Raw genomic sequence first — 14680 nt, forward strand, 5'->3', positions numbered from 1 at the left:
CTGTCCGCGAAACACCAACCACATGAACAGTGGCAAGTCCATGATCAAGGAGATCCCATGGATTGTGCCGGTGTGTTGCAATTGCTCCCGTCCACATCGTGGCTTGACAAAGCGATGCCCCTGCGGACCAATAGTGTTCAGTCTGGGAGCAGCGTTGCTTGGTTTTGTGAGGGTTCAAAATGCTCACGCTGTCCGAGATTACAGAATACGGGCAATGTAAGCGAGTTTAGCCCATCTAGCAAGGTTCTTTCGGCGTTGTGGACCTGCCGTTCCCCGACTAGCGGATTGATGTTTACCCGACGGAGGGTAATGTCAAACCCGCCAGACTTTTGGCCCAACGGTATGAGACGAGAAGTTGGTGATGTTGCCTTTGGTATTCTAGTCTCATAAAATGGTCTTTACTCTTGCCTCGCCTTTGTCCAATAGATACAGAAGACCCTATAAACTGTGACCAACAAGGGGTCAGATGTTACCTCATCCTAATGTCCTTTCTTTACAACGTGCAACTCGGTCAGGGCTATTGTGTCAAAGTCCCCAACGCCTTGATCAGCATAGGGTCTTTGTTTAAGTTTGTGTCGGTGGAATGGTTTGCGAAGTACTTGACCTACCTTGTTTTTTGACATGGCCGATCAGTAACTCACACTTCTAAATCTCAACAAGAGCCTCGTCAGTCATAGACCTCAAGGTTCCCATGATACTAACGACATGCGGAATTCGTTATTATTTCAAAACACACACTCTTCGGTACGTTGGTTCCATGTTATCATGAGTGAGTCAATACGGTATTATTATTAACTACAAGTTCTCTACAGCACACATCAAAGTCACATCGGATCTCTAGCGATAGGATCGTTGTAATACCTTCTTGAAGTTCGAAGGATAGAAACCAACACAGGAATCCTTCGGACACCATGAACAGCTCCGAAACGGTATATCTCATCATGGGCTCCATGATGGCCGTAGTCATCATCACCGGAATTGCATGGTGCTGTTGCAGAGTTATGTCGAGACGGCGAGAAGCTGCCCGTCTGGAGAGGCAAAGATGGGAGATGCAACGTGGATGGGTCGGAAGAGTATGAGCTCTTCAAGGTCAACGGCGGCAGCGTAAGACATTGAACGGGTCCTAAATCGGTCAACAGAACAATATCGAGATGGGCTGGCCGTTGGGTTAAATATGGACGAATACGAAAACTCCATATTGAGGCTCGAGAAAGGGGCTGGATCAATATCTGAAAATGAGGTGATATCGCAGGCTGACGCTTACTACAGTGCCTTATCACAGCCTGGTGGTCTCTGCTGCAACAAAAGTTCGGTGAGACGGTCTGAATGTATGTACGAGCCTGAATCTGGGCTTGTAAAGAAAAGGTGTGAGGCTTCGAGGGAACCCCGCTTGACTCAACCGAATAATTACATCATCAAGCCTAGTCCATAAGTGAGGGAGGGGCACTATTAATATGGGGAGGCATTGGTTGACTGAAATGCCTCACTCCATACCTCACTCCCTGGGCGCTTTGAGGAGAGCAGTTTCCCGAGGAAGACATGCAGTTTTGATGATTGAGACAAGACTCACTCACCATTGCCTGCTTGATGCGAGAAGCTCCAGGTATGACCTTGGAATAGATGGCCGAGGCTCTCCCCTTTGACTTGCCTCAAAAGACTGTACACCACTTCATGGGCAAGTCAGGCAACATGGTCATTTTATATAGCAGCCTCAAAACCTGCGCGCTCATGCATGTGTTGCTCGGAGCCGCGTGTGGAGGAGCATTGTGCAACCCCAACGACCACCTCCCTTTGCTTTGGATGACGCCACAAATTCCCAGCGCAACCGCCGGCTCTTTCGGGAACAGGCCGAGCCTCACTGCCCCAGCGCAGCCGCCGGGCTCCCTATCAAGAATCTGAGTGCGGCACACTGCAGGGCGGAGTCAGCCCTCATCGCCAAGGGCAACCCCAAGCACGCACTGCCGCAGACTGATCGGCAGGCTTTCTTTTCCCTGTTTTTGCTCTTTCTCAACATTCCTTTCATTCAACCCCTTATTCACTTGTGTTTGCGCATTTGCCTAGTCCACGTTTCTTTTTAAGTTTGTTTAGCTTTCTGGCGATTCGGTGATTCGCCACTCATTGTTCCGTTTTTCAACTACCCCTCTTTATTGTTGCATGATTCGGGCATTCTAGCCTCGAGAGCTACCAGGCTTGTTTTGAGACTCAAATCCCACCACAAGTCAAGCGCTGGTTCGCACCAGGGTGTCGCTTTGAACGAGAGCGTCTACCTAGTTCGACTCCCTAGTCACAATTGAAGAAACCATCTAGAGCATCCAGGTAAGCCATGGCTGGTATCAGCATGCATATTGTGCTTTGCTCACCATGTCCCAGCATTTCATTCCTCCAGCCATCTGGGAGACAGCGTCATCGTCAACCCCACTCACATCATGGCGCCCGCTATCACACCACCGCCCAGCACCCTCTCACCACCACCAGACTCAGACGTCGTTGACGACATCCCCCTCATCCTCACCGAGCAGTCCACGGTTCTCACTTTCTTCGTTGTCATCTCTCTACTTCTGCTCTGGGCCGTCTTCTTTGGCGACCGGCGGTCAAGAACGAGATGTCTCTCATCATCACCTTCTTGTACCACCTTCTGCCCATCACCGTCGCCATCACGGAGGAGGTCGCGGGATGAAGAAGAGGGTATCTCCAAACCCACGGAACGCACACCGTTGTTGTCGACCGGGCCAACTCTGGTTGGCTCCGAGTTGGAAGGGGTGATGCAAAGGGAAGATGGTGTGAACGGGGATGATCTGAGTCCAGCATCGAGTCCGACGCTCAGTTCTGGCTCTAACGGCAGCGTGGATTCGAAGAGGAAAAAGAAGTCTTATGGGGCGTTGGAGTATGATTCGGATGCATCGACAAGATCGGCGGACACAGAGGCAGAGACGGGTGCCGGCTTGGGATTGCAGTGTCATTCTAAGGAAAGCAGTTAGTGGTGGGATTGAGGATCGAAAACGGGGTTGATGAGATTGTCATTGGCTTATCGACGCTTATGTATTTTAATGTGTGTGTTAGTTCTTCAACACTCGGGCATGTCTGGGGAGCGAAACATGCTTCATCTTCGTCACATCGACTGCAAGACTCCTGTGAACCAAAATGCGGATATAGCAAAAGCCTAAGTCCATGACAGCCTTCTACCAACATCTCACAATCACTCTCTTACCAAGATCTCACTCGTTTTCAGGCAACCAACCATACATCCAGCTACTGGACCTTACCAAGGTAGGCACCTAAACTGCTCTTCACTACAGCCGAGATCTCAACCTGCCCATTCAAGCAACAGCACCAACAGGTCCCGACCTCCTCTCTATCTCTCCTCTCTCTCCCGCGCCCAGAATGTTCACAGCGTCACACCCTCGGCAACCCTCCACCGTCGTTACACACCCAACATCCTCATGTCTCGGATATCATCCCCAGCATCACACGGCTTTCAAGTCTCACAAGGCCACCAGACTGGCTCCAAGTCGGCCACCATTCCTCTACTCTTATCACCTCAACGTCACAAGGAAAGGTACTCCTTACACAAGCACAACCTCACCATCCCCAACCCCTCTCCCCGCATGTTCCACGCCGAGCATCATCAAGGGGAGCATCTGGCCATCATGATTAGCAGCAGTGGTACACACGTTACCAACCTTACAGTTCGATCAAGAAGAGGGGCAGAGAGACAGACCACGTCCCACATCCGACAGGAAGCGGTGCATGGGTTGGTGCCTTCGTGAATGCGCACGCCAGCGTGGGGTAGCTATCCCTCCTGAGACAAAGAACACATGATACTCGAGTGTTGCTCAGGAGCGGAGAAGCTCCGCAAGTACCAACATGCACGTTGCAAAAGGAAGAAGCTTGTACCATCGTATCTCAGACCAAGGAAAAGGAATCATATTCCATACACCATGCCATTTACTGTGCTAATTGCCTGTTGGTAACCCTCTTGCCATGGTGGTAACGCCTCTAAGCATCCTCTTGATCCTTGACCGACTGATTGCCTGCCCTCCAGGATGAGACGATGTAGACGAGAAAATGAGATGATAATGCAACACAAGACGCAGGTGAACCAAAGCCGCAGAGAAAACCACCGTTGACGGCATCCCGTGTCCCTATTCCTGCTAGTCCATACAATATAAGATCCTGCGCAAAGCCCCGAAAACAAGCAGACGATCCCAGAGGCCGTAACCTTGTCCTTCCGTAGAACCCCAGCAGAACGCAATGATTAAAATAACAGTACGTCTGTCTATGTGCCACAGCCGTGGAAACGAGAGTGAGAACAGAAGTAATCGTGCGAAACCATGCTGTCGATGATCCGATGATGCGGTTCTGTCGTAACGCCGCCCACGCCCCGACACCCCGTTAAACGCCGTGAAAATGCTCAAACCAAGGAAAATGAGAGGAAAACACAGGCTGAGAAAGAGAAACCCCCGCCCCCAACGCCGGGTCTTGGAATGCCAGCTAGAAGCAATGAGCCGGATGCCGAGACCATGATTAATGTGCTGATGCGGTAAAAGGCTGGTGACATGAGCCACGGACCATGTCGTCGTAGATGGTGAAAGGTCGCGTCAAGGTCGGGATTGGTTGTCGAGAGCCGCCAGTTCCAAAGAGGTAGGAGAGAGAGGGTCAGGCTTCCAGGATTCATGTCGCCGTGGTTCAGAAAGATTCGGATTCCTGCTTAACCCTAGCCCGCATTATGCGTCTCACTCCGCCAGATACCCGCGCCCAGAGGTTTGCTGATACCAAAGCCGACTGCGACAGCGATGCCGACCATGAGCACAATGATGCTGATGCGAACCAGAATCCGATTCCGCTTGCTCATCCCTGCCAGACAGCGACAGGAATGCCTATTTTTGCGGGCGTCCTTGGCCTTGCGGCGCCAGTGGTCCTGGCCCGGCCACACTTGGCAGTCGCTGCCGCCCTTGGTGCACTCGGCCGACTTGCGAACATGTGAGTCGTGCGTATAGGCGGGCACAACGCCGCCTTCAAGGTCCGTGTCAAAAGGGCTGAGGCGTGCCGTGACAGGCGTGGAGACGTTAGAGAGCTTGGGGTCCTTCTCGTCCAGGGCAGGAAATGGTTCAAGTGACTCGTTTGACGACTTGGATGTGAGCTGGGTTTCCTTCGTCTTGAGAGGGGCCAGGGCCGGGGCGCCCTCTGGGCGGTTATTGTTTGCCGAAGCCATGGTGGGGAGGGGTTATGAGGGACGGCGCAACCCGAGAGTTGCGGAGGGTCGCTCGCAAGGTAATTTATACCCTCAACAGATGACGGTGAGACGATGTAAAGCCCGATACACTTGCTGTGGATCGTGGGACTTAAGGATGCGATGTCAATCGGATGAGCCCGAAAGTCTGTGGAAGGTGACCGGTTAGCGATACCGCGTAGGCAGCAGGACGACATCCCAAATGATCAACGCATTGATTGGGAAAGAAGCAGCCGACGACGCTCGTGGAACTCGGTGACGCGGCGACAGATGGGATGAGCCTGACTCACCCCGATGTGTGTATGTTGCGCTTCAGTCGGGGAAACTGGTGAGATGCGAACACGACGTGGAAAGGTCGAACCGAAAAACAGCCCTCCTCAAGAACGATCGGGCGTCAACTCGTAGAATACGTTTCCCAGCAGAAAGATCGCGGGAAAAGTTGCCGGCGGATGAATTGTGCAACGGATCTTGAAACCTGAAAACTGCCTTGGGAGCTCAATCGAGGGCGCGAGTTCGGACGACGGAGGACCGAACACCTACAACCTGCCAAGATCCCTTGAGCACTTCTTCTGTGTGGCTTCCTTGATCAACGCCGTCTGGAGATCAAGTCACCTCTCAGACGAGCGGTGAATCAAGGCAGACTGCTGGAAAACAGCAGAAGGCAAGATCGCTTCTGACGTTCCAGAGTCCAAAAGAAATGGGATTGGGAGATGGCATGGGCCTTGGAGCAGACCCTCACTTTGTGTTCAGGAGAGGAAGGAACGGGGTACGTACCACTAGACAGGCGTTGTGGGGCCGTTGTGAGAACCGGATCTGAGCTCCAGCCAATCATGGTAAGATCTCGGCAGGGGCTGCATGATGCCGTCTCCACTGCGGGCGGCAGGCCCGCCCCCTGCAACCTTCGATTTTTAGGTTAGCGCGGGACCACTTTCTGTTCCTGGCCACTCAGCTGCAGCGTGATTGGCCTTGGCTGCATCCAGAGATTGACCTCCGCTGTTGTTTCTTGGTGGCCACCAAGAAGCAGGCAGGGTTGACCGCTGGAAAACGGGCCTGGCATTTGCTCGCAATTCCAAGTAACTACTCTAGCACAATTCTCCTGAAGTCCAGTGCGCATTTTGCGCTTCACTTTTCTCAGTTTCTTGGATTGAAAGCAAACGGAGGACATAGTTTGATAGTTGGCAGATTCCCGGGGTCCGTCTGGCAAAGGCCAGGCGATGTGCGACTTTGCGACAGACATGCCGCCTGTTTGCGTCCAAAAGCCGCTGAAGTCCCCGATCATACAACATCATGCTACAGACTCTTCCCGTCTCTCCTCGCCATTCCCTGCCTCATCCGACCCAAACTGGCACAAATCCCGATGTATTGAATGCTTTCTCTGCGACATCACCCCACGGCAAGCAGGCGGTTGGGCAAGAAGATAAGGTCTCCTCGGTGGCGGCCTTGGATGGTCCTTGGAGTTGATTTTCAGGTTTGCAGTCTCCTGCTGTCTCCGGCAGGAGGACCAACTCAGGCTGTTCTGAGCTCTTCACACCCTCTGTGAGATACCTGGATATAACGCTAAATTGGGGTTGCCACGGTGGTCACCCAACATCCAACTCTTACTGCAGTGGCGGAAATGCATGTCAGTCGTAAATCCTTCACAATGACACCGCCGAGCAAGGCCCGTGGTTGCCCATCAGCTGCGCTTATGCAGGTCCATTGCGTTGGTTGGGGGGTACGCTCAAGCAAGGAAGCCATGATTGCTTGGCTTCACCAGATGAAGTTTGGGTTCGGTTGAGTCCGAGAAATCGACTTCAAAGCCGGGAAATTGCAGGACAAAGCGGCGCTCGATTGAAAGGACCCAGAGCGATGGTCTGTCGCCAGATCAAAAGAGTTCCAAATCCCGAAAAAAATCCTCTGTCGACTGCGTGTCTCAAGCCACATGTCTCCCCAAACGCGGGCTGAGGGTTTTCGACGCGCAAATCTCGTGCTGCGGTGCGCAACCGACTGCGACTTGTTGGTGCACCGCGTCGCCGTGCCGTCAGGCCGGGTTCCCTGCAACTCAACCCAGCGGCGGCAGCGACAAATGAAACGGTTGCAAACGACGCGGGCCGATAGAGCGGAACAGTTATAGTGGCCGGCCGCGGCCTGCCAGCCACTGAGCTCTCTACGCTATCCATCGTCATTGTGACCCTTTGCCGCCAATTCATCAGTTTTATCGGACGGGAGTTGGGCTCACAGCGTTTCTCATCACTCTTTCAAGACTCTTTGTATCCTTTGCTCCGGGCAGGCATCTATTGTTTCGCAATCTCAGGGTCTGGGTGCTGCGCCCCGCTGTCTGCAGGCGAAACCCCGCAACATTTGTGCCTCGCCAGCTTGGGGCCTCCACGACCGTGGAGACGCGTCGGGTCCGCCTTGCGACTCCATCTCAGCGCTGCGGGGTTGTGCGATCCAGGCCCTGTCAAGCTGGCGGGGAAGATTGTCACCTTACTTTAGCTGGTGGAGATGGCGCCAGACTCTCCTCATCGTGAGAGCCAAGGAGGGGTTATAGTATTTCGACATCATTCACGTGTTGTTGGTGTTTCAAACATCAGTTGGCTTGAGGCTGATGTCAGGTGCTCACTGATCTGGCGGTGAGTTGAGTCTCTTCCTGGGGATGATCAGTAGAGCGTCTCTGGGATTGAGCAAAGCAAAGGCAATCCGGCTTGTCCTATACATCAACGGAGGACTCCGTACTTACGTGTAGAAACTCTGGTTATACAGAGTGGTAGATCTGAGACGCCAAACCATATCTCAAGGCTTGCTTCTCCAAGATATTGCCCGACTTATATGTCCGAGACAATCACCAATGAATTGACCGATCGATAGTGTGTCGCAAGACTTGCAATGTTTGCTTATTCTCTTTTCATTGTCATGGAGCTTAGGACTGAAGGCTGGAGAGCTGAGGGAACCTCAGAATGCGTTCTCACGGTTTGTAGGAACAGTTTGTGCGGCATTGAGTACTTTCTGTCAGTACGTCCAGATCTACAAAGTTGACGTTGAACGAGGTGTTTCGTAGCAGCAAGGTTGAGATCAAATACACACCTTAGATAATTTTCTGAATGAATTCGTGAAGTGTTTTTCCTTGGTCTCCCAGCCTGCAATTGTGTCGAGGCAACCTGACCGACGACCGGGTCGGTCTCCAAGTCATGTTTCTCGGCGAAGCACATGCCTCGACTGTCGCGCCTGGAACTTCCCGACTTTCCACCAAAGCCATCACGTGCACCGCCACGCCGTGGCAAGCCACATCACCGCCACAACCGACTAACATCATCCCTGCACGCGTGTGCCAAGATGGCCGACCCAGCCGACGACGCTTCCACCATTGACATCTGGGAGAGCGCTAGTACTCAGAGTGAACGCTCTGGAGGTACTTGGGTCACACTCAGCGAGTCCAGCCGATCTTTGACTCCCCCCGAACTCCGACTTCGTCTTTCCAGCCCAACCGGAAATTCCTCGGAGTTAACCCTTGTGGACATTCCACCGCCTGAAGTCATCATCTCTCCCGCTGCCCACCGCGGCCTCGTCTCGACCAACATGGTAAGTTCATCTTCCAGCGCTCAGCCAGGAAATCAATGTCGGGTGGTCCCTAACAAGGTCGCGCTCTTGACAGAACAAAGACGGCTGTTTCACCTACATCCACCTCCACCACTCGCATCACGCCGACCTGCTCGAGGACTTCTGCAAGGACCGACTCCCGCAGGACGACGTCTACGTCCCGCCCGACCTGCAGCCCATCAACCCGGAGGAAGAAGACGATGTTGTTCCGGACCAGCATGCGGCGTATGGCGTGCAGAAGGCTACTCAGAAAACCCGCGAGCCGGCTTGGAGGGACCTGGGTCTGTCCGAGCTGATGGCCAAGGGTCCCGCCGCGTCGACTACTGCCGGCACGGGAAGGAGGACCGGAGCGGCCGGACGGAAGAGGGGTGGAGGGTATAAGGGTTTGCCTCGTTGAAATGAACTGGATGATCAGGATGGAGACTGGGCCCGGTTCTTCTGATATTGGTAATGCATTGGTCGGCGTTGGAGGGATGGGTATCTGGGACGGCGTTTTCGGGTTTTCGGACACGGATCGGAGGTTGCCATTCGGATCGTGACACAACTCGTCTATGAAGTTCCCTTTCAAGACATTACGGTACTGTGAAAGAGGATACTTGAACCCCAAACCAGAGTCCCCATGAGTGCCAGACGCCTAACCAGACCCATATAATGACCATGAAGAAGAAGCAATCCCCTACTATGCCAACCTCGCCAATCTAAACACCCTTCCCTGTCCACTCTATTAGACGTAGGACATTACCCTTTCCCAAGAAGCGCCTCCCTCTCCAACACCTCTGGCTGGAACTTGACCAAGAACACCGTCTTCCCAGGCCACATCTCCCCCTCCTCTTTCCCGCCCACCGTATGCGCCGTCACTCTGGCAGGAAACATGGCTCCGTCGCAGACCCCTTCGATGATGCCCGCGACGTACGCGGCGCAGTTCAGCTGGCTCATCTCGCGTGGCACGCTGATGTAGGCGTTGACGAGCGGTTCATTATCGATGATCATGTATTCATCGGGCGTCTCTGGGTTGCTGCTTTTCTCGAGCCGATCGGCTTGCCGCCCGAAAAGGTGTGTCCAGACGTTGATCTTGATGAAGTGCAACAAGGCAATGATGGTCAGGGGCCGTGTTTGCGAGCGCGGTGGCTCGCGGAGCAGGAGAAGGTCAAGGAGTTTGAGCCCGATGGGGTGGCCTTGGAGGTTGAGGCTGGGAATGGGTTAGTTTGGCATGTGAGGTGAGATGGAGGGGCGGTGATCGTTGAGAGTGGTGTTGAGAGTGAGATGTCGGTGAGCGGGAGTGGGCATGAGGTTGGAACTGCCCTACCGTTTTTCTAGCTCTTGAATGCCTGTTACCCGACGCTGGGCATAGATGACCATCTCAGAGAAGAGGTAGGCAAAGGCGGCCTGACTGAGCTCGGCCGTCTTGGTGCGGTTCAAGGGGCGGTGGTAGATGGTTTTGCCATTGGACGGGTATCGGAGCCCTGTCTGCTCCTTGCTGCTAGCAGCCTTTCCTGCCCCTACGTGGGACATTCTGGTAAGATGTATGGGCGATGCAGTCTTGGGGTGAGTATATCTGTAGCGTCTCACTGTTGGCGGCTCTTCAAGGTTGAGAGGTTGTGATTGAGATGCCGAGTTCATGCAACAACATCATCAGGGATCAGCGGCAGCCCGGCCCAGACATTGAATGCCCCACCTGGTGGTCTGTCCCGGAAGGCGGTGAGGCTGGAGCTGGCGTTCAGGAGCTGGCAGAAAGTGGGGTCAGGGACCTGACAGCTACCCCGCCATCCCTCCAGAGCTGCCTGCGCATCAGTTGAGGCTTGGGCTGCTGTTTGCCTTGGCTTCTGGAGATTTCCACGCCTCGTCACCGTCCAGAAGGGCATGAGAATCTCATCCTTTTTTGTCTGCCTGGCCGAAAGGAAGTTTCCTTTTAGTTAGGCACCCACAGAAGATCTCTCTCTGACTTCATCAAATACATAATTCCTCTAATTTCGTTTTCCTCCTCCATTCCAACCTTTTCCCACTTTTTCCGATCAACACTCTTGACTTAGATACACACGCCACCCTCTTCAACTTTAACTGGAAACTACCGACTACAACCAATTGTTCAGTCATTCCCAATTCCCGAAATCCATCATGTCTGCAACCACTCTCGCCCACAAGGGCATGGAAGCAGTCCAGAAGAAGGACTGGGCCGCCGCCATTCCTCTCCTTGACAAGGCCCTCGAAGAGTCCACCTCACCGGCGTGGCTCCTTGCCCGCTGCCATGCCCACCAACAACTCAAGAACTACGACGCTGCTCTCCACGATGCCGAGCTCGCCTACCATGTCGCCGCGGAGCGGGGTTCAGGCACCTCTCGCAAACAGATGATCGAGGCTCAGTACCGCCGTGCTGTTATCTACTTCCGTCTTGGACAGTATGCCAATGCCGATTGCTGCGCCAAATGGAGTATGCTTCTCGCAGAGGGTCGGCCGGCAAACGAGAAGGATGGCGTGGAAGCAAATGTCGACGAGAACGGCAATTACACCGTTACCTACGAGCAAGGTGTCGCCGATAAGCTGGGACAACCGGGTCTGTCCAACCAGCAAAGGGCTACTATGGACAATATCATGGGACTGGCAAGCCAAGGACAAGGCGGCGGGAACCCCAAAACCGGCTTTGAGACAGATTGGAACCGAGCCTACTCGTGGAGGAGCCAGGCTTTGTCCGCCCTCCGCAACCTCCCCCCGGACCACCCGGGGAGGAAGGTGACCGTTACGAAGATCCCTCCGAGGCCGAAGGAGACAACGATCACCAAGGCTGAGCCCAAGCCTGAGGCATCCGAGGAGAAGGTTGAAAAGCAGCAAGAGAAGGATGTCCCTGCTCCAGGCAGCGTTCCGGACGAAAAGCTTAAGCTCCGTGTCGACTTTTACCAAACAAACCAGACTGTAACCGTCTCGCTCTTTGCAAAAGACGCCAAGAAGGAAGACGTGAAGGTCGTCTTCTCTCCAAAGACGGTTCAGATTTCTCCCATCCCTCGCGCACCAGCACCATACGTCAAGCCAGGGGATCGTGAAGCTACTTCCACTCTCATACTCGGGGGCGAGATCGTTCCCTCAAAGAGCCGGTTCACCGTTACCCCTCGCAAGATTGAGCTGGTCCTTCAGAAGGCTGTCGCGGGTGTGAAATGGGCGTCCTGGGGCGAGGAGAAGATCGGCGCTGTCTCTCTTGACGAGAGCGCCCCGACCACCACCGCTTCTGCAACCGAGCCCACGAAAACAGCTGCACCGACAGCCCAGTCTGAAGCTCCAGCATCGTCCACTACAACCACGACCTCTACAACAGCCAAACCATCCACCACATCAACCGCCCCAAGCTACCCCACGAGCAGCAAGCATGGCCCCAAGAACTGGGACAAGGTGGTGAGCGACGAGCCCGACGACGACCTCGACAAGGGCGACGTCAACTACTTCTTCAAGCAGCTCTACCGCAACGCCACGCCGGAGCAGCAGCGTGCTATGATGAAGAGCTTCATCGAGAGCAACGGCACGGCGCTGAGCACGGACTGGGAGGATGTTAAGAACCGGAAGGTCGAGACTGTTCCACCAGAGGGTGTGGAGGCTAAGAAGTGGGAGGCTTAGTGCGCCGTGAAATATGGAGGAAGGGATTGATTGGAGAATGGGAGGATATTATTTTCTGCTGACGCATTGCACCATAGCATGGGATGGGGAGTTTCGGAGGTTAACATGAGCTTGCTCACTCTTACATGGCTTCAGCAGCAAATGCTATATGCTGTCTGCCGAAATGTGTTTTCGGCCCTCCAATGTACTCGAGGTTCACGTCGCCGCAGTCATCGATTGATCACTCGACATGAGAAAATACAATCAAAACTTGTTATCTATTATTAGGGGTATATTACTGTGGGACTGACCTGGTAAATGGTCCAACATCTAAAAGATATCCATCCACCTGTCTAATCTATACGGTCTTTACTCCTCGAGCTCGCCCGACTCGACTCTGTTGATGACCTCTTCGCTTTGGAACTCCCACCATTACTCCATTTCCTATCTTCATCCAGCTCCACAACGCTCATATCCATCTTCACCTTGAAGTGCTGGCCTCTCCAATTGACCGTCGCACCCAGCAGCACGGCCCACGTCCAGATCGGTAACGCCAGCGTTTCCCTCCCGAGCCAGGCGGCCAGCCACTCTCCAAACGACCTGCGATAGCGCCGCCCCGCGAGCCCGCGCGCGAATGCCGGCGTGTTTTCATCCACCTCGACGCACTCCAACCGATGCAGCTTGCCGCTGACAAGACGATCCACCGTCATCCAAATCATCACCGTCCCGAGCCAGACGGCCGCCATGGCGGACCATGTCGGAGGTATCCCCACCACGTCGCGGAAGAAGGGGAGCGTGGTGAGCGCGAACCCGAAGTGCAGCGAGCACAGGAACGGCTCGACACCCGGCTCGACCAGGGTCGCGGCCAGGACGGTCCATTTCCGCACGCGCAGCCAGCGCGAGCGACGCGCAAAGTAGGATTTGACGGTCATGCCCGCGACGGGCTGGATGGCGAGCTCGCCCCAGACAAGACCGTGGTTGCGGAAGGGTCCGTTCGGGAGGAGGCGCGCGGGCGCGCGCCAGAGGAGGTCGCCTATGAGGTGGTCTTCGCAGATGTAGGAGGAGAAGAAGTCAAGGCCGCGGCGCGGGTGGGATGTCGTTGCGGGGGAGGAGGAAGGTGCCGGCAGGGAAGGGTTCAGGGCAGGGTCGGTCAGGATGTCGAGGTGGGATTTGCGGAACATGTTGCTTTTGCCTACGATGCAGGGCGCGATGCCGACGGTGTTGATCGCGCTGTAGAACTTGGCATGTGACGTGGACATGAACATTTCTTCCAGGCGGCCGCCGTGCTTGAAGACAGAGTTGGAGACAGGAGCGCCGTCGGAGAGGTGTGCTCCAATGGTTGCGCCTGACGGCAGTAGAGGGGCGTGCTCATCGGACGCGTTTGGGCCGAGATCTACGACCAGAGGCAGCTGGTGCACAAACTTGTACGGGGTTGCGCGGCGGCCTCCGGGGAGAAAGCCGCACAGCTTGTCGACCATATGTCCTGCGGATTGCGGGCCAACCCAGACGTTGCAGTCTACAATCCAGACAATATCGCCTTTAGCTTCGCGGTAGGCCCGGCTGATGTTGCGGATCTTGGGATTGGGTCCCAGATTGTCGATGTAGCCGGAGTCGCCATGGAGGAGCGGATCATCTTCCTCGACCAGTACGTGAGCGTCGAAGGTTGGGAACTTGGCGACGAGCTGTCGGAGAAGGTCGTAGGACGGATCTTCAGCCGATGACACGCAGAGGTATATGGTCAGCTTTGACTTGGGGTAGGCAATTTGGAACGTGGACGCAAGGCAGTTGTAGAGCTGGGGCTCGAGCCCCTTGACGGGACGGATGATGGTGATATGGGGGACTTCATTCTCGTCAAGTGAGGCTGATACCGGTTTGTCGAGCGGTTTAGAATGGTGCCGATAGCTACACGGGAGACAGGTAGTCAGCCAAGCCGTCCCGTCCGAAGAAGCGAAAACATGGGATGAACACACATTTGGTAGATGCCGATTGACTGGACAACGAATACGGCACAACTCCAAACAAAACTGGTCAGGGCGGCAGCCTGGACGGCTATCCCCCACGGACTATCGTCGACCATCGTCGCCGCTTGCGCTCAAAAAAAACGAGTGTGTCTTGCGCAAGGTGGACACAGTGGGTTCGGCACCCTCGGCGAGGACGACAACGAAAACAAAACCGCTGCACCTGACCACAAATGTCTGGGTGGGGCGTCGCTGGATGGCGCCAGCTAGGTGCCGCGCCTGTCTCATACTTATCCATGTGCGACGTCAGGAAACAGTTTTCGCGACGGACAAGCGA

The 14680-nt window shown here is 54.6% G+C and overlaps 8 protein-coding genes across 8 annotated transcripts; 4 read left to right on the forward strand and 4 right to left on the reverse strand.

Annotated features, from left to right (window-relative positions):
- Positions 1-482: 482 nt before the first annotated feature.
- Positions 483-858, forward strand: VTJ04DRAFT_7614 (uncharacterized protein; the record flags this gene model as incomplete). The annotated part of the gene is made up of 3 exons (XM_069365961.1): positions 483-595; positions 661-744; positions 813-858. The coding sequence occupies 3 exons, from the start codon at positions 483-485 to the stop codon at positions 856-858; spliced, it is 243 nt and encodes an 80-aa protein (XP_069216943.1).
- A 1568-nt stretch (positions 859-2426) lies between these two features.
- Positions 2427-2978, forward strand: VTJ04DRAFT_7615 (uncharacterized protein; the record flags this gene model as incomplete). The annotated part of the gene is made up of 1 exon (XM_069365962.1): positions 2427-2978. The coding sequence occupies one exon, from the start codon at positions 2427-2429 to the stop codon at positions 2976-2978; it is 552 nt and encodes a 183-aa protein (XP_069216944.1).
- A 1018-nt stretch (positions 2979-3996) lies between these two features.
- On the reverse strand, positions 3997-4675 carry VTJ04DRAFT_7616 (uncharacterized protein; the record flags this gene model as incomplete). The annotated part of the gene is made up of 2 exons (XM_069365963.1): positions 3997-4359; positions 4418-4675. The coding sequence occupies 2 exons, from the start codon at positions 4673-4675 to the stop codon at positions 3997-3999; spliced, it is 621 nt and encodes a 206-aa protein (XP_069216945.1).
- Positions 4676-4714: 39 nt separating this feature from the next.
- On the reverse strand, positions 4715-5212 carry VTJ04DRAFT_7617 (uncharacterized protein; the record flags this gene model as incomplete). The annotated part of the gene is made up of 1 exon (XM_069365964.1): positions 4715-5212. One exon carries the CDS (start codon positions 5210-5212, stop codon positions 4715-4717), a length of 498 nt encoding a protein of 165 aa, XP_069216946.1.
- A 3330-nt stretch (positions 5213-8542) lies between these two features.
- Positions 8543-9203, forward strand: VTJ04DRAFT_7618 (uncharacterized protein; the record flags this gene model as incomplete). The annotated part of the gene is made up of 2 exons (XM_069365965.1): positions 8543-8788; positions 8862-9203. 2 exons carry the CDS (start codon positions 8543-8545, stop codon positions 9201-9203), a joined length of 588 nt encoding a protein of 195 aa, XP_069216947.1.
- Positions 9204-9544: 341 nt separating this feature from the next.
- VTJ04DRAFT_7619 (uncharacterized protein) lies at positions 9545-10318 on the reverse strand (the record flags this gene model as incomplete). Its single annotated transcript, XM_069365966.1, has 2 exons — positions 9545-9995; positions 10113-10318. 2 exons carry the CDS (start codon positions 10316-10318, stop codon positions 9545-9547), a joined length of 657 nt encoding a protein of 218 aa, XP_069216948.1.
- Positions 10319-10921: 603 nt separating this feature from the next.
- Positions 10922-12406, forward strand: VTJ04DRAFT_7620 (uncharacterized protein; the record flags this gene model as incomplete). The annotated part of the gene is made up of 1 exon (XM_069365968.1): positions 10922-12406. The coding sequence occupies one exon, from the start codon at positions 10922-10924 to the stop codon at positions 12404-12406; it is 1485 nt and encodes a 494-aa protein (XP_069216949.1).
- Positions 12407-12738: 332 nt separating this feature from the next.
- On the reverse strand, positions 12739-14462 carry VTJ04DRAFT_7621 (uncharacterized protein; the record flags this gene model as incomplete). The annotated part of the gene is made up of 2 exons (XM_069365969.1): positions 12739-14287; positions 14356-14462. The coding sequence occupies 2 exons, from the start codon at positions 14460-14462 to the stop codon at positions 12739-12741; spliced, it is 1656 nt and encodes a 551-aa protein (XP_069216950.1).
- Positions 14463-14680: the final 218 nt, after the last annotated feature.

The sequence above is a fragment of the Mycothermus thermophilus genome (genome assembly GCF_041956435.1).
Source record: "Mycothermus thermophilus strain CBS 625.91 unplaced genomic scaffold VTJ04scaffold_5, whole genome shotgun sequence".
NCBI lineage: Eukaryota > Fungi > Ascomycota > Sordariomycetes > Sordariales > Chaetomiaceae > Mycothermus > Mycothermus thermophilus.